This window comes from Diadema antillarum, unplaced genomic scaffold, assembly GCF_040938485.1.
Source record: "Diadema antillarum isolate AM-2024a unplaced genomic scaffold, OU_Dant_1.0 scf00000099, whole genome shotgun sequence".
In the NCBI taxonomy this organism is placed as follows: domain Eukaryota; kingdom Metazoa; phylum Echinodermata; class Echinoidea; order Diadematoida; family Diadematidae; genus Diadema; species Diadema antillarum.
In genome coordinates this window covers 709,664-737,085 of record NW_027270988.1, presented here as the reverse complement: position 1 = coordinate 737,085, position 27,422 = coordinate 709,664, and the positions used below count along the sequence as shown (strand labels likewise).

The 27,422-nt window shown below is 36.8% G+C and overlaps 1 protein-coding gene across 1 annotated transcript in view; it reads left to right on the top strand.

Moving 5' to 3' along the window:
* LOC139718763 (nitric oxide synthase 1-like) overlaps positions 1–19,249 on the top strand; it is a 41,451-nt gene extending 22,202 nt beyond the window's left edge. The window contains 11 exon segments of the mRNA XM_071630228.1: positions 1,028–1,086; positions 5,374–5,472; positions 8,671–8,845; positions 10,334–10,563; positions 11,041–11,240; positions 11,870–12,033; positions 12,958–13,168; positions 13,858–13,945; positions 14,502–14,793; positions 17,546–17,734; positions 19,112–19,249. Coding sequence (XP_071486329.1) covers positions 1,028–1,086; positions 5,374–5,472; positions 8,671–8,845; positions 10,334–10,563; positions 11,041–11,240; positions 11,870–12,033; positions 12,958–13,168; positions 13,858–13,945; positions 14,502–14,793; positions 17,546–17,734; positions 19,112–19,249 — 1,845 coding nt within the window.
* Positions 19,250–27,422: the final 8,173 nt, after the last annotated feature.

Sequence of the window (27,422 nt, the reverse complement as noted above, 5' to 3'; positions counted from 1 at the left end):
AACACTTTGCTAAAATTAAAGCTTAGCTTCGATGTATTTTTTTCATATTTCTTTCTTTTTGCAACTTTCTTTGCAATAACTCAAGAAAGACATTCCCTATTACCCCCATATTTTGCACATGTTTAGTTCATGTCACATACATTATTTCAAAAAAAATAACAGCTACTTTATCGGACACCATCTTGGTTATGTAAATTAGGGTCAAAGCTAAAAAATGTTTCATCCTGTATCTTGGTGAATACATGTCCTATCTTTTTCCACACTTTGCACACGCAAAGACCATGTTACAAGAATCATTTCACAAAATAACCACTTTTTGCTCAGATGTCATCTTGGGTGTGCAAAGTGGGGTCAAAGGTCATATTATATACTGTACTTCATTCTGTATCTTCGTTACTGTATACGAAATTCGGTACCAAAGATGGCAGGTCTGACTCCCTTTTCTAAATGAGAATCCAAACATCACACAGCCAATGTCCCCTCAACACCGATAAAACATGTATGGTCATGCCTATTTGGATCAGGACTCACATCATTGATTTCCAAACAGATCGGATCACCTAATTTGTCAGTGTTGACAAATTCTAAGTCTAGTTTTTATCGTTTCCATCAACCTCGGTCATGTTCACCACCAACAAAAGCAGAAAGCCGATGCATTAATTTAGCAAATGGAAGCCTAGTATAGCTCCCCTTTATAGGTCATCTTTGCTAAGTTATTGGCACATTCAATTTTTGCACATGTGGCTGTTATGAGTGTCGTTAATGGAGTCTTCATAATATCGTCTAGAGGGTTTGAAATCACATTATTTTTTTATGCTCAAGTCCGATGTTGACAGAGTCTGCACCATACCGTTTGTCAGATTTCATTCTATTTTCTAGAGTCAACCTTTAATGATGATGAATTACAAATTTAAAGGAAGTGATCTTTATCATGATATATCACCTCATGATGATGGATAGTGACGTTGCTTGTGCGCAATCGTGTTTTAGAATCTGACAAGCCGTCTTTCGTTGTTGTCTTCTGCAGAAATTTGGAAACTTTCTACTCGAGCTCTGTAGGGATGACCCCGGAAGCAAACCAAGTGGGTGGGTGTCACTCCTTCCGGGTCGAGTATTTTTGCAGTATGAATGCATCCGGAGTGTAATCTCCTAAAAACAGAAACTCCACGCTGCATTCAATTTATTTTGATAATTTGAGTACCATGAAACAGACGGAATGGTAAACACTGGTGAAGGTTTTATCTTAATCAGACAAAAAGTGAAAGTTTCGAATTGTAATTTTCAAGTGTAATGTTTTTATTTTCGCTGAACAGTAATTAGTCACAAAAAAAACTATACGGTTAACCAAATGAGGTAATGATCTCAAAACTTTATCCATTGGTTTGTCGATTTTAAAAGTTAAATCTTTCTCTCTATCAATGATTCAACAATTATTAACATTTTCTCATTTTCATTTTCCCTGTACAAAATAATAATTGCTAGATTGTTAGATTTCAAGATTGTCATGATGAAAGGAGTATGAGTTCTTTCTTAATTCGTTCTTTTTAATCTGCTTCATCAAAACAAAGAATAAAACCTTGGTATACTATGGTTGAAGAAAATTTGTGAAGGCATCAAAATGTTTCTTCAACATTTTGGCATAATGTTTGAAAGTGACCGATGTCATCATTTCTTGGAATGTTCTTTTATCCGTCTTTTTGTGTGTCTGATTTCGCACTGACCATGTTTCTATATCAACTGTTAATAGAAAGCTGTTTCATTTCAAAGTAAAGCAGGAAAGGGGAAAGAAAAGATGAAAACGCAGATAAAACGAATGAATTTAGGTATGAATTCAAAGGCAGCGCTCTGTATTCGAAGAATTAGAAAGCTGGACTAAGATTCGTAGCCACAAAAGAAAACTAGAGAGTATAGGGTATTATTAACTTCAGCCTAATGATTATATATAGGTTTTCCCCGGCCAATTTCGCACCTTTTTCAGTCCAATTCCTAATTGCTGCATTCAATTTAGCACAATTTAGCCTAGATGGCATGTTCGCTATTTCAATTTTATGATCTTTTCATTCAAATTCATTTTGGAGCATTCAAATTACCTTTAATATCATTCGAATCAGCACTTTTCAGTTCAAATTCGTAAGACAAGCACCATTTCGCAAATCGTTCATTCAATTTAGCATGATATAGTCAAGTGATCACGTATACGCTGCGCTAGTTCATTCGAATTCATTCTTGGGCATAAGATTTCGCATTTTCTGCAGTCAATTTAGCAGACACGTTTATGCTTTTATTCCTTTTTTCCATTTTCATTCATCATGTATGTATGGTTTGCAAGCATCTGAACATTTCATATTTTCGTATTCATTCTTTGTTATGATATCACCTTTGCAACAGTTCTTTCAAAATATGTGTATGTGTTTATATTGTTCGATAGCACTATTTCATTCACAGATGCATTAATCTTAAGTTTGTTTTGACATTAATTGGGAGGAGGTCTCAATTTACATCGTGATTATTTCTTTCATCTGCATGTTTCATTATTTTCATTTGGTGGGTGCTATATTGCATTAATCATCATTAGGAATAAAGTTCTTGGATCAGCTCTAGCCATCAATTTGTCAAGGTTATTACCCTCAAATGCTTCTATGATTCTTTCCCTGTCTTCTTGAGAGATACGCATGTATCTAACTCGTGCTGCCACGACTGGACATAAGAAAGTGAAGCGAATCTATGGTACTGGTGCATGTATAGTTCTGTGAAAGAAGAGGGGCAAACAGAACAACAAACATGAGTTATTTAGGGTCAAAGATAGCTTTACACTATAGTGTGTAAATGAAATAAAAATTCACATTTAAATACGTATAAATCACGGTTCTCACCTTTTCAAAATAGAAATAACATTACGCCAATTTGAATGAACATGTTTGGAATTTGACTGCCCATACGCGAAATTGAATGACTGAAATACCATTTTCCGCCAGTGCTGGCGAATTTGAATGACTGAAGAGCACGTGCCAATTTGAATGCCCGTTTTACGAATTCGAAAGGCACATGTGCGAATTTCATTGATCGAAATGCTAAATTGAACGAACAAGTTTCAATTTTGAATGACAGAATGTGCAGTGACGAGGATTTCCGCTAAATTGAATGAACCTTTTATCAAATGGACTGACAAAAGTGCGAAATTGGCCGGGAAAACCTATATTATACATAATCCACTTGGTACCTGATATCAAAAAAAAAAAAAACAAATATATGTATTATTCAAATATGTGATGATACTTTAAGGAGAATTCATCATTCCTTCAATAATGCAGATGAGCCATTCAATCCAATTTCGTATTTAAAGGACAAGTTCACCTTCATAAACATAAGGATTGAGAGAATGTAGCAATATTAGTAGAACACATCATTGAAAGTTTGAGGAAAATCAGACAATCCGTTCAAAAGTTATGAATTTTTGAAGTTTTTGTGCAGTACCCGCTGGATGAGAAGACTACTGCAGTGTATGAATAACTTAGATGTCACATGCGTACAACAATATAAGGAAAATATAAAGAGAATTTCACGAAATTCCATCTTTTGAAAAAAGTACACATTCCCCTGACTCGTTACCGACAAATGTTATGGATAATATTATTCCCCCTGCCTATAGAAAGAGGCAAGTCAAGTGCTTTTTTATTATGCGAAAAAAGTGAAAATATGTTGAATTTTCTTTTACATTTTCTTTATACTGTTGTACGCATATGACTCACAAGCTGTAGTAGTCTCCTCATCCAGCGGTTCCAACACAAAAATTTTAAAAATTCATAACTTTTGCATCGATTGTCCAATTTTCCTCAAACTTTCACTGATGTGTTCTACTAATATTGTTGCATTTTCTCAATCCTTATGTTTATGAAGGTGAACTTGTCCTTTAACAATGTCGGATTACTTCGTATTCTGAAAAAAAAAACATTCCTCGAAAAATAAATTTTCATTGTATTATATCGCACATAGAACGAAAACTATTTGGTGAAATCAGTGGTAGGCCTTGATCTCACCTGTTCGAAAAATAGCGCCGAAGCACCGTCAATGTCCCCGTCACCGAACCATTGTCATCTAAGTGTCACTGCCAGTTTGTAAGAGAAACACACACACACACACACACACACACACACACACACAAATGCACACTCGCATTTCGATAAGAAAATGTAAGATGACTGCGTTGCTCAAGACAGGATGAAGGATTACTATAAGTTAAGAAATAATTATATTAAAATCCCCACTTAATAACCTCATCCTCACATTCTATTTTCGCTAAACTTTTGCAGGGATTCAGAACAGAATCTTGAGAGTAAAATACGCCGGCAAAGCAGGTAATAAAAGTACTCCTACATATTATGAGTACAGGGTATCCTCTTATATCAAATGATGTAATGAATTCGTGTATTATTATTATTATCAAAGACTTATTTTGCACTATTTACACATATCATTTCCATGGTTTATAAAATGCTGAGTGGGCTGCGGGCCTCCAACAGGATGGTCTTGATTTGTTACTGTGTTTATTTCATTGAAATTGATTATACTTTGTTATTTTGTTGCAGGACCCCCAAGAATAACTGTGTATGTTTAAATCACTGCATGATGGGGCTACTCCGAGAAAAGAATACTGAAGAGATGAATAAATGGATACCTAATAAGTTGTTACACATTGTAAATTTACATATATATTTGTGCAAAGACAAACACACACACACACACACACACACGCACACACACAGATGTGGCGGTCCTATAGAAGTAGAGACACTAACCCTTTCCTGAAAACATTATGCATATTTCCGACAACAAAAGTTATGATGTCTATCATAATCATTGTACATATGAGAATATGCTAATATCAGTACATGTATTTTGAGCATGAGATTCATATCTTCATTTTGCATTTCCTTTCTGAGTGTCTTCGTAAGTATATATACGTAGTTACATGGAGGTCAACATGTATATATGATAAAAGTGCACGATGTTGTGTTAAACCCACATACTGCCTTTTGTGTTGGGTAATTTACACCAGTCAATACAGGCCGCTGTTTCAAGCCTTTCTGTGGCAATTAGTCAAATGTGAACAAATTCCACACACAAACCAATGAAGAGGAAGTTAGTGTGGCATGCAGAGATTTAAGAAGGAAGTTGCCATCTTAAACTGGAGTGAAAAAAGTAGTAATATCCACCAATCCCTACCCTATTGGCTCTCTATGTGCCACAATAATCTCTTGTCCATAGCTATGTGTGTGAAATTAGTGCACATTTGCTCACTGGCACAGAAATAAGTTCACTGTACAGGAAGCACTCTCCTCACATAATAAGGTTCATTGTATTCATGCTTGATAGTATCCGATCAATCCGCCTCGATGAGCATTCTGGACCGATACCCCAAGTTACCTCCCCTTCCAGCCTACTTCAGAGTTGTAGGAAGCTCTTCAATGTCAGGTACGTTCACATGCGTATATGTCTGTGAAGTTATGAATATTTATTTTCATCAAAAGTTAAAAGCCGTGAATTTTTTATATACTTCTGAATTGTATTAAACAGAAGAAAAGCTTTCTCTTTTTCATAATTCGCATGGTACACTATGATGAAAAACAGGTGAAAAAAAAGGTGGGCGGTGAGTTGGCTCAGTCGGTAGCGCGTCTGCCTCACGATCCTAAGGGCCCGGGTTCGAACCCGAGTCTGGACTGAGCAATGTTGTGTGTAAGCATACAGTCCCCTCTATATAGCAAGAGGCAAAACACTCTGTCCCTCGGATAGGACATAGAATGGAGGCCCCGTGTATGAAGAGTAACAACTCATGCACGTAAATGATTCCGCTTCATTCATTCATCACAAAGAGCAGGGTGTTTAACCCGGTGAAGTGGTCCCACCTCACATCCAACTGGACCCCATGGAAGACCAGCTTAACATATAGCTGAATATGGGTTATCCAGCCATCTTCTCAGATGGAAATGAACAAACAAATGAACAAACAAACAAACCCAAAATACACAAATAAGCAAGCGAATCACAAACACAGCAATTAAAACAAAGATAAACATTTCATCAGCACTGAACAAATAATTTAAAAAAAAGTTTATAGAATTTTTATCAATTTCACGAAACGGGGAGATTGAGGGTAGTCACATTGGGGGCATCCCACGAGACCGACACCCACGAGTCATACGGTCCACGAGACCGACATCAACAATAGGTCCATGAGTCATACAGCCCACGAGTTATACGGCTCAGGAGTCATACAGCCCATGAGTTCGACACTACGCACAAAAGGCTCATGAGACCGACACTAAGCAAACATAGCCCACGAGACCGACACTAAGCAATAAAGGCTCATGAGACCGACACTAAGCAAAGAAAGCCCACGAGACCGACAGAAGGCAAAAAAGGCCCACGAGACCGACACTAAGCTAAAAAGGCTCACGAGACCGACACCAAGCAAAGAAAGCCCACGAGACCGACAGTAGGCAAAGAAGGCCCACGAGATCGACAGGATAAACAGCGCCATCTACATGTCAATCACCTATACAGGGTGTTCCATGAACGGAAAAATAACATACAGGCGGTTGTAATTTCGTCATGCTATCAATTGAAAGATGGTGACCATCTACATAATTATGAACGACATCAAGCATGTATTTCTACATACTTCTGGGGGGGGCAAGTGTGTCAGGGAGCGACATTGTTATCAAGTAGAAAAATAGAATTGTATTCTTCATGCCCCCCTCCAAAAAAAAATAGAAGAATTAGTATTCTTCATCCCCCCCCCAAAAAAAAGACACAAAAAAACCAACCCCACAAATGAATTAAAAAGAGGGCAAGAACGATGTATGGATTAATTTTAGAGCTTTGATAATGCCATCGTGCTATTTTAATAGGCTTTCCCAGGTTTTAGCTAGAAGATGGAGAGGATATAATTTTTACCTCTTCTCTTTCCCGATTCACTAGTTACATTTTTGTACTTACTCTAGTTTAGATATTCTACCCTCCTGCTTGGAAGTTTTGCAGTAAGATCTATTTGTAATTTTCTCTGTAACTATAGTGTAATGCTACTGATTAAAACGTTTTATATCGCAGGGATTCACCTCAATTTGTGGCTTGTGTTATTCTCCTCCAAACAGTACATTTTTTCGTGAAATACAATAGCTGTTTTCCTGGATGCATCTAATTTTTCCCGAATCCCTTACGGTACCTTAATAGACGATTACGTTATTTTTTTATTTTTAATTAATACTATTCAATTCAACACCCTCGCAGGTTTACTGTGGAAAGATTTGTTACACAATTTTACTGTACTTTGTTCATTTTTTTCACAAACAAACACCCATGCAAACACAATTAAAGATCCTGATCATTTCGGGGGGGGGGGGGGGGGGGGGGGGCAACTGATGGGGTCACACCCTGCCGGAGATTGCAACTCTTCTTTTCCATCTCTCATATCTTCCTATGCTATTATCAGGACACTATACAATTTATTGGTCTATAGGTGGCGCTGTTCATCCTGTCGGTCTCGTGGGCCTTCTTTGCTTAATGTCGGTCTCGTGAACCTCTTTTGCGTAATGTCGGTCTCGTGAGCCTTGTATGCGTAGCGTCGGTCTCGTGGACCTTTTAAGTGTAGTGTCGGTCTCGTGGGCTTTGATTGCTTACTGTCGGTCTCATGAGCCTTTTGTGCGTAGTGTCGGTCTCGTGAGCCGTATAACTCCTGGGCTTATTTTACTTGATGTCGAAGTCGTGGGCTTTATTTACTCAGTGTCGAACTCGTGGGCTGTATAACTGGTGGGCTGTATGACTTGTGAGCTGTATGACTCGTGGGCTGTATGACTTGTGAGCTGTATAACTTGTGGGCTGTATGACTCGTGGGTGTCGGTCTCGTGACGTGCACCCGTCACATTCGCGAGTTAATCTTAATATACTTTTTCCTTTTTTTTCTTTAATCTCGGAATGAATGCTAAAAGGCACCTACAGCTTTGATTTTTTGCTGGAAATACTTTACAATCTAATTCAAATATAATGCAGCGGAACTATCAAATCAAATTGTTCTTTAATTTCATATTTGAGCAATTTGATTGAAAGGAGGTTCAAGCAAGTTTGCTATTTCAGAGTTCACAACACAGTAGTATATGGGCTTCTGTCAAATTTTGCAAATTAGCCGTAATCACGGGACGAGAATAAGATCCCAATGATGAAATACAAATTAAGTAGTAACTTCAACCGGGAGTACTTATATTACGTAATTATCAGTATTCAATTTTTATATTTATCTTTAGCATGACAAATGAGCAGAACTGAATTTGTTTATGGACAAAATTCAGGGAGCATTTATCAATTCCCAATCACTTTGCAACCTGCTGTAATTCAGTGCGCTTGAATAAACACGATTATTTTTTTAATTCAAGAAATATTTTAGAACTAAATTGCTGTCCTTATTAAATCTTTCTTATCATAATTTCTAGGCTTTGTAAGATCTTCTTATTGAATTAAGTGGAGGAATATAAATTTCTAAACTTGCAATGAATGATATGAAGTTGAATATCATGCCTGATTGGCTTGTTGGATTGCGTGTGGGGGTGTTTACTTTGGAGGAATTTTTTTTTTTGGAAGTCTTTACTTTAGTTCGGAATACTCATCAAATTCACGCAGATATTCAGTCTTCGGATTGGGCTCGCGTGCCTACCCGCATTTCTGCGCATACGCCCGAAAGATAGATGGCGTTCTCGCCAGCCTCGGCGGAGAGAGGATAGCTCTAATGGCAGAAGGCGACGAGCTGAGCGGGAGGGAAGAAGCTTTCCGGCAGTGGGCACATGGCGTCTTTAAGGTGAAAGGTTACGAGATGTCTTTAAGGTGAAAGGTCAAAAGATGACCTTAAGATGAAAGGTCATAACATGACATTAAGGTTAATTGTCACAAGATGTCTCTACAGTGAAAGATCACAAGATGACTTTAAGGTGAAGGGTCGCAAGTTGTCTTTAAGGTGAAATGTAACAAGATGACTTTAAGGTGAAAGGTCACATCTGTCGCTTGGTATTTTGTGTGTGTGTGTGTGTTCCGCAAGTTTCCATGATATTCAGAAGCGCGAAAAAATGATCTGAATCCGACACGAAATCCAACATTACTGTTGAACAGAACAATATTCCGCCATTCGTAAGTAAAACATTTTAAAAATCGTCCTTTTTCTGTTCTTGTATCCTGGCGTTTTTTGGTTTGTTATGTTTATTACTCGAAGGAAAACGTAACTCGAGCGAAGTTTTATGTTTCATACTTTACATATCCTTATTCAGTGCCACAGTGCTCCCAGACTGAAATTTAACCCTAACTAGGCCGGGGGGGGGGGGGCCTCCGAGGCCCCCCCCCCCCCCCCCCGACGTTTTGCGCGATGTATCGCTATCGCGAGAAGCTATCGCCGCGACGTTTCATGACTTTTTTCTTTCGAGTCTCCCGCATCTTTTGACACCAAATTTGCGATGCCCGGGTGCGCGGTTCCGAAGTTGCGCATAAATATGCACGTGCGTGTCAGATCAAAGATTGCTCAAAAACGTGAATTTGTGTACAATTTCAATGCAAACTTTGTTTACAGGCAAATTTCATAAATGCATGATTATTTGGGGGTTTTGTCGATTAAAATCAATTAATAACGCATTTTCCTGTTCGGAACAATGTCACGGACAAATTTCATCGAAAAAACAATGAAAAACATAAAGTAAAAAAACAAAGAAATACATAAGAAATTAAAAAACAATAAAATACTAAGGAAATTTTTTCGGATTGCGCAATTTTTTTCTCTTACATTTTGCAAAGGCCACTAAAAAGAATATTTACACAAAAAAAAATGTGCCTGTTTTGAGCGTTATCTAGTGATTTATACCAAATTGTCTGGTTTCATGCATCATTATGCATAAATTAGCATAATTTAGTGTAGATGATAATATTTGAAAAAAATAACTTCATGGTACTTTAGATTACATCATAGGCAATGCGTGTGCCAATTTTCGTCGGGATCGCGCGGTCGATGGCCGAGATCCGGAGGGAGGGGGGGCCTGGGAGCCCCCCCCCCCCCCCCCCTCCGGCTCTATCATCTACCTAAATAGCCCGGCCTAGTTAGGGTTAATACTTGCTCATCACACACAATAAAAATGTGGGCTTCTAAGCTAAGAGATCGTGATATTATGAAGTGATTAAATTGTCGAACCAAAATTAAAATGCTTTGAAGTCTGTAATTACACTTATGAGAGATTCATGATTTAAGTAAATGATACTTGAAATCGTTGATGAAAATTTTGCTGTACGCATGCCCCGTATCAATCAGGCCGCCTGTGAGGTTTTCTGTGTCGAAGATTGTCTGAACGTGGAAGCAGCGAACGCGGCCTTGAACACGACAGCTTTCACATGGAGCCCAGAGAAGACTCGCCTCTCCCGTGGAGGCGGGGCTAGCTTGGAAGCGGAGAGTGTGGCAGCGGGGCTCACCCTCCTACATGGCAGGCCGGTGGTGTCGTCTCTACTCACGGAGCGCAGACAGCTACAGGCCGAGCACTCAAGGTGTGATTGTAACGCATTCCAAACTTAAGATATACTGTAATTATCTACATTTATGTCTTAATGTTTCTTGATAGTTAATAATGCTATATCTATACACACGAATACACACAAATACACTAATTGCATGTATTTTCTTGTGTTCTATATGTCCATGTAAACTATATAGCCCCATTCTATTTGTGCCTTTAAACATATAGATTTATAACTGCATTTTCTTCAAAGAATCAATGCTTATGCATACATAATAGTGCCTCTTATTTTATGTCAATTCATAATTGTGCATAATGTGTGTAAGGAACGTAGAGTTACTCTTATTATACATTCCATAAATGTGGCACATTGCATAATGTAATTACAAGTAAAGGGAATTTATAGTAATGAAAGCGAAAACGGTGGAAATTATCAAATTCCATTGTGTTCATGTGCCGTATGCAAATGAGGCCATTCGGGTATGTGACGACCTTTGTTCACCCGCAGCCGATCGACAATCTGCGTCCGTCTCGACACGCAGGGCGCACCGGAGCTATCCTACAAGCCAGGAGATCACATGGGCATCTTCCCGCCCAACGAGGAGGAGCTGGTCCGGCGGACGCTGCAGTTCGTCACGGGGGAGCTCCCTCATGACACTGTGGTGACCGTTGAAGTCCAGCAGCACGTGCAAACCGCTGACGGTAAGCGTCGTTGGTGCAAAAGAGCGCGGACAGTGAAGTTTGTACCAGTAGCTATAGTTCTAAATCAACATCATATTTCATCAACTCTTCATATTTATACCTTGCCTACCATCTCAAGGGCCGTTTCAAAGAGAGGTTTGAAATTATCATAAGCTGCGACAATCTCTTTAAAGACTTTGCAAGCAATTCACATGGATCAACAGCTAAAACTTAAAGATCATGTCAAAAAAGTGCTGCTCTTAAAAAGTTGCACAAATATTTTTTTAAGTCCAGTAAATAGCTGGACTACTGAATTTGTTTCGTCCAGACTAGAAATCGTCTAGATCATGCAAGGTTTGTTTTTGTTTTCTTTATGGGCTCCATGAAAGAGAACAGGAAAACTGCAGATTGTCCAAGTGGACTAGTGGAACGAGCAAAGGGTATAGGGATCTAATTACGCCCGTGTTGAATCGTCTGCATTGGCTATCTGTAGCTAAAAGAATTATGTATACGGCTGTTCTCCTGTATGCATTATTTAGGTCAAGAACCCGGCTAAGATCTATGGTATACGAATGTGTAGAATAGTCCCAATATGTTGCAGCACACCATGTTAGATATATCGCACGAAGAGTGGTGTATCTAATTTGTACATTTAGTGCAGAGATGGGTTCCGGCAGAGTGCCTTCCCCAAGGCTCACTTAAAGGGGCACTCACTAACTACCTGGACATCACTAGTCCTCCGACACCAGGCTTTCTGCTGCTCCTTGCATCCCAAGCCTCCGACGAACAAGAGGCGAGAACCCTGAAGCTCCTTGGTGAGGTAGGGAATGAAGACAGCTCAAAAGACCAATCCGGTCCGGCAGCAAAACCCACCATCACTGCAGTGTCCAATGCGCGCACGCGTATGGCGAATGCACGATATATGTTTTATGTCGACCGGCTCGCGCCCGCCGCAGTGTATATACCATACATTCAGCAATACGCGTGCGCAGCTGGGACACTGCAGTAATGGCGGGTGCCCTGCAAGGTCGGATAGGTCTAAACTTTCGTGCACACACACATCTCTATGGTCTACCCGTTAACAAGAATGTGTTGGTCATTGAATATAACGCCATTTCTTTTAGTGTAATTGTTACATCGATTAGATTATCAAACTTAAGTGCATATACACAACACACAATAATTTCAAACCCATATTAACTGATAAAATTCGTCATAGCATTTGCATCACTTAATTTTGGTTTGGGATGAAGAATTTGTTCTTATTTTGTCAGAGTCTGTAAACTCCGTGGAAAACACTCGTTTCGAACGAGCATGGCCTTGAAAGCAAGTAACAAAACTGTGTTGCAAGTCGAATCATTCCCACGGATTGATAGGCCCCTATATGATTTCACAAAAACATAATGTGGACATAAATGAGAAAATTAATGAGGAGTGAAAGATGAAATATGCAAAGCAGAAAGGTTTACATAAAAGTTGGTTACATATTTAGGCATTCTAAAGGTGAAATGAAACGAAGAATGAAATAAAATAAGAAGAGATTTATTTACCAGACAGTAACATCGATAACAGGTATAAAATAATCAAAAGTTAAAGATTATTAAAAGTTGGTGAAAACAGAACCAGTAATAACAAGCAAGCTAGTCGAGGCCATCAGTCCTTTGTCAATACAAAAGTCATTAAATCAGGGTAAACATGCAGTGTGAAACCGACAGCACTTCATTCGTTTTCCTTTTCGATACAGGGTGGGGTTGACTACGAGGTGTGGAAGTACGAACGCAGCCCGAATCTCCCCGAGGTTTTTGAAGAGTTCCCTTCAGTGAAGGTAAACCCCAGCTTCCTACTGACCGAGCTGCCGATCCTGAAGCCACGCTACTACTCCATCTCATCCAGTCCCAAGATGTACCCTGGAGAGATCCACGCCACAGTAGCCGTGATCGAGTATAGAGTCAGAGGTTTGTATCAACATTACGAAGAACAATAAGAGTGAGATTATTGATTCTGTTCCTTGGAATGCGCACTGTTTTGTGTGTGTGTGTGTTTTTGTTGTTTTTTGTTTGTTTTTTGTTTGTTTTTAAGTGACAAAAACAACTACAAAGGCAAAAGAGGCTATAGAGACGGCATGCCGTAGTATCATGTCTTTTATGTTCTACCACAGTTTTTCTGTAATCGAATGCTCTAAATTGCTTTTTTTAAAAACTGCATATGTTTAGATACATTACAAACCTTAAAGGTGAGATATGATCGGAAAGTTAATCAAAATCAAACTAAATCAAAGTTAGACAGATGATGCTGGAATCTATTCAAGTAAGAAAACAAATGGTCATTTACTGTACGTGATTATGATTTCTTGTGTCTTAAGACCACTCTGTTGTAGATTGCACCTGATATTTGCTATTCTGGCAAAATTTTGAAACATTTCTTTTGCCAACTTTGTCGCCACCATTGACCTTCTCCTCACTTTGTTTCGAATGACAGGGTGTGTGTCACTTATTTGTTTTTGGTTTTTTTAAGGCGGCTCTACCTTTAGCGAGGTTTTGGTTTCTGCCTTCTCTAACGTACTTAGACTGTATGTCAAATATTATACTGTTCAATGCAATCATGACTACGCCATTATCTAGACTTGCCCATTTGAATTGTTTAGGTGATTCTGGACCAATCCATCACGGTGTGTGCTCCACGTGGCTCAACAGGCTTTCGATCGACGAAATTGTTCCGTGTTTCATCCGTCGGTGAGCTCTTTTCTCATCTAGTAGGAGGCGCTACATCCTCATCTGAAAGTATCTCTTCTTTTTTTTTTGTCTAAGATAACCCCCTTATATTTCGCATTCGATAACAGATAAGCATGCCCCCAAATCTTGGAACTTTATAACACTTTCCCCAGTGAATTGGGAGAGTCAATACTAGAATTCATTTCTTGGGAGGCCGTCACACTCTGGCAGAATGAAACCACACGACGCATGATTTTTACCTTTCATTTAGTTTCCAACAAAAAAATGCTATAGCAAGTAAACATTTGAATACACATGATTACACAAAATCAGCATAGCATTGAAATCGAGGAGAATAGAGTGAACTTAAGTTCAATAGATACTAAATATCAAATGCCGAAAAAAATTGTCGAAAATGGAGTGTGCAACGATGCTTGATAACTTGTACAGTCTTGGGATTGTCAACAAAATGTAGCAGGATGTTTCACAATGATCAGTGAAGACGGTTGTGCATCCCAAACTTTCCACCTTGTAAGTCGCAGCTGCTCTCATCGTAGTATTGTTTTGCTTTTATCAGAGCTCCAACCTTCCGTATGCCAGAGAACCGGGCCCTGCCAATACTTCTGGCAGGTGCAGGGACCGGCATCGCTCCGTTCAGATCCTTTTGGCAGCAGAGACAGATCGAGCTGTACCAGGCAAGACCGGAAGCAGATGACGAAGGCAAGTCCTTTGGTGACGTCACGCTCATCTTCGGCTGCCGAAGGTCAAAGGTTGATGATCTCTACAGGAGTGAGAGAGAGGAAGCTGTCAAAGAGGGCGCTATTTCGCAGAACTTGACAGCATACTCGCGGGAGCCGAACCAGGAAAAGGTAAAGCCCCTATCAATGCCCATCACGCTGACCATCGGAGGCTTTGTTATCTGATTCCCCAAATGCTTGAATTTTTATGCTCCGATAAGTTCCGGATCAAATCTGATCCTACAAGCTCGAAAAATTGGCAACAAGGATCACCGAAGATGATACCAACCTCAGAAGCGTCCTAGAACATGTAGGACCTGGACTCAAGGTTGATCGATTTATTGATTGATTGATTGATTGATTGATTTTGATTTTTTTCTGAATTTCTTGTTCATACATAAATGAAATACAAAGTTAACTTGTCAGATGACTTTAAATCGTCGGAAACTCACCAGACAGGACACGTGCGACAGTCGCACAACACAAGTCTTACACATTGAATTGACATGACACTTATCGGACTGACTCGATACTTATCGGACTGACTCGATACTTATCGGACTGAATCGACACTTATCGGACTGACTCGACACTTTTAATATCGAACTGATTCGACACTTATCGGACTTATCGGACTCGGACTTATCCGGCACTGACTGGACTTATGACTGGAAATGGAGTCCGATGGCAAATTAAGCTCTGAGCTTATTTCCTTCATCGGACGGTCTTGCCTTATTTGACCAAGCTTGTCATGTCTGACACTGACCTTATAATCGACCAACACGAGTTGGATTCATAAAACTGCAATCCAATGAACTTCGGTGAATGGCCGGAAGCAAACAACAACAACAACAACAACAACCTCAATGACAACTTTGCGTTCCACAAGTGATAGATGACAAAAGAAAAAAAAATCTCTTATTGAACGGGGGTATGAGACAAACAGGGTGCAAACAGCGCGCACCACATTGGCTATTGTCGACGGTTGAAATTTCAAAAGTTACCATACTTAAAGGACAAGTTCACCTTCATAAACATAAGGAGTTAGAGAATGCAGCAATATTAGTAGAACACATCAGTGAAAGTTTGAGGAAAATTGGACAATCGATGCAAAAGTTATGAATTTTTAAAATTGTTGTGTTGGAACCGCTGGATGAGGAGACTACCACAGCTTGTGAGTCATATGCGTACAACAGTATAATGAAAATGTAAAGAAAATTCAACATATTTTCACTTTTTTCGCATAATGAAAAAGTGCTTGACTTGCCTCATTCTAAAGACAGGGGGAATAATATCACCCATAGCATAATGTCGGTAACGAGTCAAGGGAATATGCACTTTTTTCAAAAGATGAAATTTTGTGAAATTCTCTTTATATTTTCTTTATATTGTTGTACGCATGTGACATCTAAAGTTATTTATACACTGCAGTAGTCTTCTCATCCAGCGGTTATTGCACAAAAACTTCAAAAATTCATAACTTTTTAACGGATTGTCCTATTTTCCTCAAACTTTCAATGATGTGTTCTACTAATATTGCTGCATTCTCTAACTCCTTATGTTTATGAAGGTGAACTTGTCCTTTAAGTATGGTAACTTTTGAAATTTCAACCGTCGACAATAGCCAATGTGGTGCGCGCTGTTTGCACCCTGTTTGTCTCATACCCCCGTTCAATAAGAGATTTTTTTTTTCTTTTGTCATCTATCACTTGTGGAACGCAAAGTTGTCATTGAGGTTGTTGTTGTTGTTGTTGTTGTTTGCTTCCGGCCATTCACCGAAGTTCATTGGATTGCAGTTTTATGAATCCAACTCGTGTTGGTCGATTATAAGGTCAGTGTCAGACATGACAAGCTTGGTCAAATAAGGCAAGACCGTCCGATGAAGGAAATTGCACAAAAACTTCAAAAATTCATAACTTTTTAACGGATTGTCCTATTTTCCTCAAACTTTCAATGATGTGTTCTACTAATATTGCTACATTCTCTCAATCCTTATGTTTATGAAGGTGAACTTGTCCTTTAAAGGGAACGTACAGTTTTGGTTGAGACCTAATTTCAGGTTTCTAACATTTTTAGGTGAGATAATGAGAAACCTCTTATGAAATATGAAAGAGCAAGTAATTCTATGAGGAATTCAACGTTTATTTGATGAAAACTGGTTTTGAAATGGCTGAGATATCCAAACAAGAGCGATTCTATTAAAGTGTGGGACCCACACTTTATTACCATTGCTTTGTTTTACTTTGTTTTTGGATGTTTCACTTTTTCCAAACCCGATTTTCATCAAATAAACTTTGAATTCCTCTTAAAATGGTATGCTCTGTACTATATCATAAGTGTTTTCTTGGTATCTCGAAAAAGTTAAAAGTCCAATTCTCATCTCCACCAATACTGTACCATCCCTTTAATATTAATGTATCATATTGTAATACCTGACAGAATTTTCCTTCACCTTGTGAGAATGTTTGGTAAATCGCAATCTCCAAAATGATTTCGCCTGCTTATTAGCATTAAAGAAAAGGGTTGTTGCATTTTGACGTGACAATCATAGTGATGAATCAAAATTTTGAGGGTGGATTTTCGGCAGCGAACTAATTTGTTTAGTCATGTCATGTCAATTTATGAGGAAACCGCATGTTGCACAAACGAACGAGCAAACAGAATTAGATCCGTTACATTTATCGGCCAGCACCCCGCCCCCTGCGATGTCTTTGAAACTACCCACTCCCAAGGAAAAAATTACCTGCTGATGGCACTGTAAAAATAATTTCTTCAAGTAATGTGAATAATTTGTCCTTCACATACAGCCTTCAAAACACATCGAGTCAACTCTCATATCTCTTCAATCGATTATCAGGAACATTCATATCATTCCACCACGCAGGTGTACATTCAGGATGTCATATCCAATCACGCTGAGCTCGTTTACCAGATCGTTTGCCGTGATAACGGACATTACGTCTGCGGTGACGTGTCGATGGCTGCAGACGTCTGCGCCACACTTGAGAGCATCCTCGCCGAAGAGGGCGGTATGACACCGACAGAGGCGCGAGACTTCATCGGTGGAATGAAGGTAATATGAATACATTCGTCGTCTGCTACTTCAGGCAAGCTTGATTAGTCGAGAAAAAAACGACTCTTCATTTTCGTATACTTTCCAAGCTCTTAGCCTCCCTACGATAACAAATTTGTCCTCCTATCATCATCTTTAAAGAAAAAGGCAACAAATAATACATAATCATAATTATGAGACAGCAAAGTTGGTAATCAGATAGAGATATCTAACTTCGACGTGTAACTGGTGTCAGTCAGAAGAAACTGTTGACGATTAGACAAAAAGCAATGCAAATCAAGGTCGCTATCCTTATTTCGTTGTCATCAATTCTTATTCACCACAAGAATAAGATTTGTAGAAACCAACCAGTTTTGACTTGAAAGTCGTAGAAGGTTCTGAAATTTGGAAAGGAGTTAGAAAAGATATCACACCTATCTGTTTAAAGAACGGTCAGATGCCTAATACTTAGATATATCCAAAACAAAAGGGGTCCTAATAAAAGGTGAGACCCAATTCTTATTAGGATTGCTTTTTTTTATTCATTGATTTATTTATTTTTCAATATTACGGCCTTTGAAAGCCTTTTTGCAACAAATCAACTTTGGTTTCCTTTTGAGAATTGTATGCTCTGTAACATGTCAGTGGTTTCTTAGTTTCTCGCGAAAAGTTAAAAGCTTATACCCTCATATCAACCAATACTACACAATCCCTTTAAGTAAACAGCTCCCCTATTTTGCAGTTTTCTCTGCTGGAGACGATTCACAGACGCCGGGAGGTAGTATTGCTTCCAACGCGATATCTGGACAGTCATAACTCGAAGAAGGATAACTGCTCAATCCAAAAGTTTCGGGGTGTAAAAAAGATGTTCCCATTTTGTCCCTGTTTAAGAGTTTTCCAGTAGCATAATGGATACACGTACCATCTGGAGAAAGACTGCTAAGACTGAAAAATGCTCCTCCGGGTACAGAACCATGATAATGATAATGTTTTACAACAATGATTATCCCGAAAACAGTGATTTTTATCTTGATAACGAAAACAATAACAACAATGATAATAATGACTTTGCCGATATTTGTAATTCTAATCATTAAGCCCCTATGTTGAAAAGCAGGCCAAAAAAAAAGTAAAAGAAGGAGAAGAAGATAGAAGAAGAAGAAGAAGGAGGAGGAGGAGGAGGAGGAGGAGAAAAAGAAGGAGAAGAAGAAGATGATGATGAAAATAAAGAATTTTGACTTTTCAAAATGGTACTTTATTAACATCACACTTGCACAAGAAGATGAAGAAGAAACACCACTCATAAAAGTAATAGTATCAATTTTTCGCTACTATTCTTGCCAAAATTGTTCAACGAAGTCATTTTGATTGATTCATGTCCTTCATCTGATCTGATAGGACACGAATCGTTACCATGAGGACATCTTTGGCGTCACCAGCCGGGCGGGAGAAGTTCAGAAGATGATGCGACTGGTCTCTAGAAGGAGGAATGAGGGCTCAATACACAAGGGGGAGGTCAATGGAAGTCTGCCTTAACTCACTGGATATGGGTGTGCTGAGTGTTCAGTATAACATTGCGATAGATGGCGTTGTCTGGGAGGAAGAGGGTTAAATAGACGTGCATACCTCAGGCTTCGGGAGCTTCCTCAACGTATAGCCATGTGATTTCCCGCCATTAGCTTGCTGGCCCTGAGAAAATAGCTTAGAAGTGGAGGGAAATAAAAAGATAATAGTGGCCTCTTATAACGCACTGTTCAAGTTCATCAAGAATGATGCCCATGGCGCTCTTACATAACCAGCATGAACAGTATACATGTACATAATACAACCATACAATAATCAAATACAATAAATTATCAGAACAAATGAAATACAAACACAGACAAAATGCTTTACTATACATAATGAAATTAATCTCAAAACATAAGAAAAACTCAACAGCTACGAAATATGCAATAATACGTACAAAACAAATCAGATGTGTAATATATAGGGAAACACAGGGATATCTCCTTTTTTTTTTTGTCTGTCCATCATTCTTTCATTCGTTTTGGAGAGTTACAAACATGTTTAATCAAATTACAGTGATGTGATGTTGTGTCCATGTGTCTATGCCTTTACTCAGATTCAGTTAAAAATAGATTCGACGTCCATGGTAAGATATAGGAGTCATCGATAAAATTCTAACATTAGTGTTTTTGTATGTTTTGTAAGTGTTTATCAGCGGTAGGCCCTAGCTTTGAATGATTAAATATGTTGTGGTCTGGTGGCGAATTACACGAAATGCTACTCCGACTGGTAGCAGAAGCCCTAAAAGAAGCGAACTAAGATGAATCTATTCAAGAAATAACACGTAATATTTACGATAACGATATGTTTATTGTTATAGTAATGCTATACTGTGTGTTGTTGATGGGTCGTGTGTGTGTGTGTGTGTGTGTGTGTGTGTGTGTGTTTGTCCTCTTGATCATATTATTTGATTTTACTGTAATTTTTCTTTCAATAACAACAACAAGCATATGTGGCCAAACTGCAAACCATGAACTTTTCTCTTTACCTTGTCGATGACATTGCACAGAATTATTGCATAATCATGTTTGGAGGGAAATCATTTAGACGGAAGCAGATTTCGGGTTTTGTCTTTTGTTTGTGTGTGTGTGGGGGGGTTTTTTTTAAGTCTTTTATTGCATTTTCTAAACAAAATAGAAAATCAAAATAATGTGGAATAAATTTTGCAATTAACTTTTGTTAAAATTTCTTGAATGCTTTGTTTAACCATACACTGAGCAAAGTTTTTATGTATAATGTTTTCAATTGTACTTTTATGTTTTCCATCTATCACATGTCTGATTACAATGTTTGATGTATAATTATACAACTGCTGAATAACGGCAGGGACATACTAAGAAATGCTATTGTTGCATAACTTTGGTCTATCCGTCTACATGGAATGTTCATCGATCCTTGTATGTCTTTGTAAGTAATTGTTTATTGGTTACGCTCAATTTGATATTGCCATTCAATTCAAGATGTAAACATATTTGTAACTGAAGTTCCTCTGTTCTTCCACATTCATTATGCTTCTCAAATGAAATCGAAATAAAATCACATGGTTTTGAAAACTTTAAATAAAACATTAACAAATGACAAAGGAGCAGTACAAAAGTGCAGTCTATACTCTAACATAATCATTATAAATCATTTATGGTTGCATATATTATATACAAAAGGGGTAGTACATTTTGATTCAACAAGGAGGCAGGAGACCGTCAGCATAAGTATGGTTTGACTTGGCTGATGGTCTCATTGGAAATGTGGTAAATGTAGCTCAGGTTTGCCTCTCACAAAAGGTAGTTTTTGTTTGTTTGTTTGTTTGTTTGTTTGTTTGTTTGTTTGTTTGTTTTGGGGCAATATTATGCTGTAGTGGAAGAAAGATGGGAGGGAATGCATTAGATGTTTTATCAAGGGCAAAATGGGTATATTAGAATTCTTTTGTAAATATGAATAAGATTGATATTATTTCGATGAATTGTCGTGGTTTGGGCAATCGGAAAAAAAGGAACGAGGTTTTTTATTTTTTGAAAGTGAGTAAATTTCATATATGTTGTTTACAGGATACTCATTTCAATGCCTTAGAAGAAGAAAATTTAAGAAGAGAGTGGGGCAGTGATTGTTTTTTTAGTTTTGGCACATCAAATTCAAGGGGCGTAGCGATATTATTTCGTGAAGATATCACTATAGATATAAAAGGATATGAAACAGATGATAAAGGTAATTGGTTGATTTTAGATATGAAGTTATGTGAAAATTAATTTTCTTTGGTTAATATTTATGGGCCAAATACAGACTCCCCGGGGTTTTATGAAAATATTCAGAAGCTTATACTTAAAAGAGAAAATTCGTTAGTTATACTTTGTGGAGATTGGAATTTGGTACAAAATTTTGATTTGGACACATATAATTATGTACGGTTAAATAACCCTAGAGCAAAGAAGAAAGTGGATGAAATGAAATGTGATTTGGAGTTGGTAGATCCGTGGAGAATACAACATTCTACAGAGAAACAGTTTACATGGCGTCAAAATAATCCTTTGAAATTAGCTAGATTAGATTTTTATTTGATATCTAAGAAAGCATTAACATTGGTTGATAAGGTAGATATAATGTCAGGTTTTAGGACGGATCATTCTTTGATTACATTAAGTTTGAATTTAGGATATTGTAGGGGGCCGAGTTATTGGAAATTTAATAATACATTATTGAAAGATGATGTGTATATTGAAAAGATAAAAGAATTGATTACACAAACAGTTAAATTTTATGCGATAAATGATATTTCTTATGATTGTAGAGATTGTCAATTTGTTATTAATGATCAATTATTTTTTGATACATTATTAATGTTGATAAGAGGTGAAACAATAAGTTATATGAGTTATAAGAAAAAAATGGAAAAGAATAAGGAAAAGCAATTAGAAAAAGATATAATTGAGTTGGAAGGATTGTTGTTAATACAACAAGATGAAGAATTTATTTTAGAGGAATTAAAAGAAAAGAGAGAATGTTTGGATAAAATTAGACAGGAAAAAGTGAATAGTATATGTTTTAGATCGAAAATTAAATGGATGGAATTTGGTGAAAAGCCTTCAACATATTTTTTGAATTTGGAAAAGAGTAATGTTATAGATAAGCAAATTTTACAATTGGTGGATAAAAATGGAAAGATATTAAATCAGCAACAGGAAATATTAGAGGAAGTAGCAAATTTTTATAGTTTATTATACAAGAAGCAAAATGTTGAAGATATGGATTTACAAGAAATTTTAGAAGGTCAAGATATTCCAAGGTTAAACGAAGCACTTAGATTGTCTTTAGAAGGCCCTTTGCAAATAGAAGAATTGGATCAAATGTTGAAAAATATGAAAAATAATAAGTCACCTGGAATGGATGGATTTACTGTAGAATTTTTTAGAGTATTTTGGGAAGATTTGAGGTTTTTAGTGTTGAGATCATTGAATTATGCATATACAGAGGAAAATATGTCCTTTTCTCAAAAATTGGGTGTTTTAACTTTGATTCCTAAAGAAGATAAAGATAAGTATTATTTGAAAAATTGGCGACCAATTTCTTTGTTGAATGTAGTTTATAAATTAGCATCGGGATGTATTGCGAATCGAATTAAGAAGGTTTTGTCTTTTGTGATAAGTGAAAACCAGAAAGGGTTTTTATCAGGTAGATTTATTGGAGAGAATATTCGCCGTTTATATGATTTGATTTTGTATACAGATGTCAAAGATATTCCAGCATTATTATTATTGATTGATTTTGAAAAAGCTTTCGATTCAATCTCTCATGAGTTTATAACAAAAGTGATGTCATTTTTCAATTTCGGTCCCTCAATAATTTCTTGGATAAATATTTTATATGCTGATGCTTTTTCGTCTGCTCAGATTAATGGTTTTTTTACTGAGAGATTTAAGATAGAAAGAGGTTGCAGGCAAGGCGACCCTCTTTCTCCATATATATTTTTGTTGTGCAGTGAAATATTAAATTTGATGATTTCTGGACCTAATTCATTTGAAGGGATAAAAATAGATAATATGTTTCATAGAATAGTTCAATATGCGGATGATACACTGTTGACATTAAATGGTACAGAGAAGGATTTATTTATAGCAATGAATATTGTAGATAGATTTGCAAATATATCTGGTTTAAAAATCAATGAAAATAAAACAAAAGTAATATGGATAGGGAAATGTAAGAATAAAGAAGATAGAATGTTGCCTGAAAGGAATTTTCATTGGGTGTATGAAGGAGGTTTTAAGTATCTGGGTATACATTTTTTGTTGATTTAGAGAGAACTGTTCAGTATAATTATTATGACAAAATGGAAGTGATTAGGAAACAAATGAACTCTTGGCGTAAACGCTCTTTAACAGTGCTTGGTAGAATTGTAGTTATTAAGTCACTGTTGTTATCAAAATTGAATTATTTGTTTTTGTCTTTGCCAAGTCCTAAAGGTAATTTTTTGAATGAGATAAATGATATGTTTTATAGTTTTATATGGGAAAGGAAACCGGATAAAATGAACAGAATTCAAATGTCTCAGACATACGCACAAGGTGGAGTGAAAATGATAAATATTTACACACAGGTTACAGCACTGAAAATATCATGGATTAGGCGATTGTTATTTACAACGGATAAATGGTCAGAAAAATTATTGAGTATATTTTTGCCCCGTACCCATCAATTAGACATGAGTCTCGGAAATGATTTTTTTCTTTGAACAAGCCTCACATACGTGTAATCCCTTTTGGAAAGAAGTATTCACAGCTTACGGCGAATTACTTTCGGTTTATTGTAATAATTTTCAGTGTCAACCTTTGTGGAAAAATAATAAGATTACTATAGGAAATGCGTCGGTTTTTAAACGGAAGTGGTATCAAAATGGAATTCGTTTTGTTAATGATTTGTTAGATGAAGAAGGAAATGTATTATCATTTACTGCCTTTAAGAGGAAATATGATGTTGACGTTAATTTTTTAGATTATTTTGGAATATGTCATGCGGTTAAAAAAGCAGGTTGTGATAGAAGTATGAATAATATGGAAAAGTTTGGTCAACCAATTATACCTGATATTTTACAATTGGTTATAAAACATTCTAAAGGATGTTCACATATTTATGCTGTTTTGTTAAAGAATAGAAATAATGTATATCAATGTAAAGGATTTTTAAGATGGCGACAATTGATTCAACTTGAAGAAAAGAAATGGCAATCTTTTTCGTTGGCCCCGTTTAAGAGCACGGAAGATGTTAGTTTACGATGGTTTCAGTTTAAAATAGTTAATAGAATTTTATATACAAATAAGATGTTGAATAGAATTGGATTGGTTGAAAGAAGTGAATGTTCATTCTGTAATGTGAATGTTGAGACTTTAATACATTTTTTAGTGAGTGTCAATATGTTGATAGATTGTGGGTTGAAGTAAGAGAATGGATTAATATTAACACGGGGTTAGAAATAACATTTACGACGGAAAATAAATTATTTGGTTTTGGGGGTATTAACAATTCGGCATTGAATTGTATTACCATGCTTGTGAGATATGAAATTTATGTTTGTAAAATAAGAAAAATAATACCTCGTTTTGATTTATGTAAATATAGTATAAGGGAATATTATGATAGAGAGAAATTTATCGCAAGAAATAATCATAAGTTGCAAGTGTTTCAGAAAAAATGGTGTCTTTTTAGACACCTTTTTTCTTGATGTATATTGTATTGAATTCGAAAAAAAAAAGCATGATGTTATTTGAAATATGTTGTAATATGTGTATAGATGAAAGAGAATAATAAATATCCCAGTGAGGGAAAAAAAATTAAAAAACAAAAAAAAAATGATATCTGATTATTCGTCAATATATCAATACAATAATACTGACAAATCAGACCAAAAATATGTAAAATTATATTGATTATAATAACTATATTTTACTAAGTGAATTCGTTGAAATATACTTCCTTATGCTAGCTTTAAATGAAAACAGTGATGTCCGTGCTTTCAGGGATTCGGGTAAAGCATTCCATGTATCTGGTCTGTGATGCCTCACTGACCCGTGAGCTATAGAAGGGATTTTGGACTATTGAAGTAGATGCATGCATGTCATTTCAATCGTACAGAATGTATTACAAATGAAATATTTCACCTGTAGTAATTTGTTGTAATGTAAGCTATCGTTCTCCTGAGGTATGTGCATTTTAGTTAGATAAGTGAATTCATCTAGTGGAATACAACATTTTGGATTGAATTACTGTGAAGAAAAGTGATGACTGATGAACGAGGAATCTCATTATGTTAGCTAAAAAGTTAATTCAGCAAAGTCTATGACAACGATACTATCATGTTTGTACGTGTGCGAGTATACTCTCAGGAGGTTCTACACAGTACAGGAAGAAGAAGAAGAAGAAGAAGAAGAAGAAGAAGAAGAAGAAGAAGAAGAAAAAGAAAGAAAGAAGAAGAAGCCCCCTGCTGGAAAGAACACAGTGTCCCACAGTGTGAAACACAATGTGAAACACAGTGTGAGCACACTGTGAACACAGTATGCATCAATTCACAGTGTGAAACATTATTATTATGTGAACTCTCTGTGAAAAACCACACCACGTTGTGAAATCTTCTTCACACTGTTAAATTCGAGCGTTTTCACAAAGTCGACCATGTGAACACATTGGCCTGAATTCACGAAGGTGGTACAAATGAAACCATGGTTTAAACCATGGACAAAACCACGGAGCGCCAAGTGTCGCACGGAATATTTCGTTACAAAATTGGTCGTTTCGTAGACAAAATGACCGTTTCGTTAACGAAATGATCATTTCGTGGACGAAATGTTCATTTAATTACAAAATGTTGTCATTTCGTTACAAAATAATCATTTCATCGACCAAATGACTGATTTCGTAACGAAATATTCTATGCGACACTTGGCGCTCCATGGTTTTTGTCCATGATTTAAACCATGGTTTCATTTGTACCACCTTCGTGAATTCGGGCCAATGTGAACACACTGTGGGACACTGTGTTTATTCTTTCCAGCATTGCTATGTAGTGGGTGTGAATGTTTGTGTGTGTGAGTTTGTGTGTACGTGTTAAGTGAAGTGAATGAATAATTCGGTAAAAAATCTTGTTATTCATAACTATTCCCACTTCAGAGTTGAAATTCTGATTACTACCAAAAGACTGTGAATAGCAAGGTTCAAACAAATATACTGAATAATTCGAAAGTTGTTTTGGATTCTTATGAAGGTATAAAGGCATAACTAGGGCAAGTGAATAAAATCATTAAAGGTATTGTTTACGATTGTTGAAGTATATGTGTAGGTCAGTTATATTACAAAACATCCTATACCATATACATTTCACAATGAAGTTTAAATATAGGGAGATATCACTATTGTTCTCAATAAACCATAACTGCACACGGTTTACGCTAGAAATAATTTCATTATAACTATTGTTCACATTTTGTATATTTCACAATACTTAACATTGATTATACTGATTAACTTTCCTACATTGGTTGTCTTTATGCCTAACTCACATTTATTGTCCCATACCCGGGACAATAAAAATAATCTTTTATTGTCCCGGGTATCTTTGCCTTCCATTTTTGTTTTCTTTATTTTGGTCCTATGTTGCACCCGTGCTCCTTACCTACGCCTAACAAGCTTGCTTATAAGTAGGTTCCGTCATATTTCTTCAGCATTTACACATAGAGCCAAACTTACAAAGATTGACCGCCATGTTTTATATCTTTACATTAATTTACTGTGCATCCAAGCCGGATATTTTGATTCATTTCATTTTATTATACACTGTAAAAAATTTGTTTAGTTTCTAAACACCTAACTAAACACTTTTCTGTGACAGTTTAAAAACACTGCGACGCGTTTATTTATTAAACATGTTTAGGAACTAAACACATGCTGTGTTTATTTTCAGCACACCCGAGGTGTTTATCACACACACATGTTTATGTTTTAAACGGTTATGATGTTTAAAAACTAAACACCTGCTCTGTTTATAGCCTAAACACCAAACGTTTACACCATAATCACTCACAGTGTTTAAATACTAAACACCGCACAGTCACATAATCACCCACAATGTTTAAGATCTAAACACTGAACCAAAAAATAA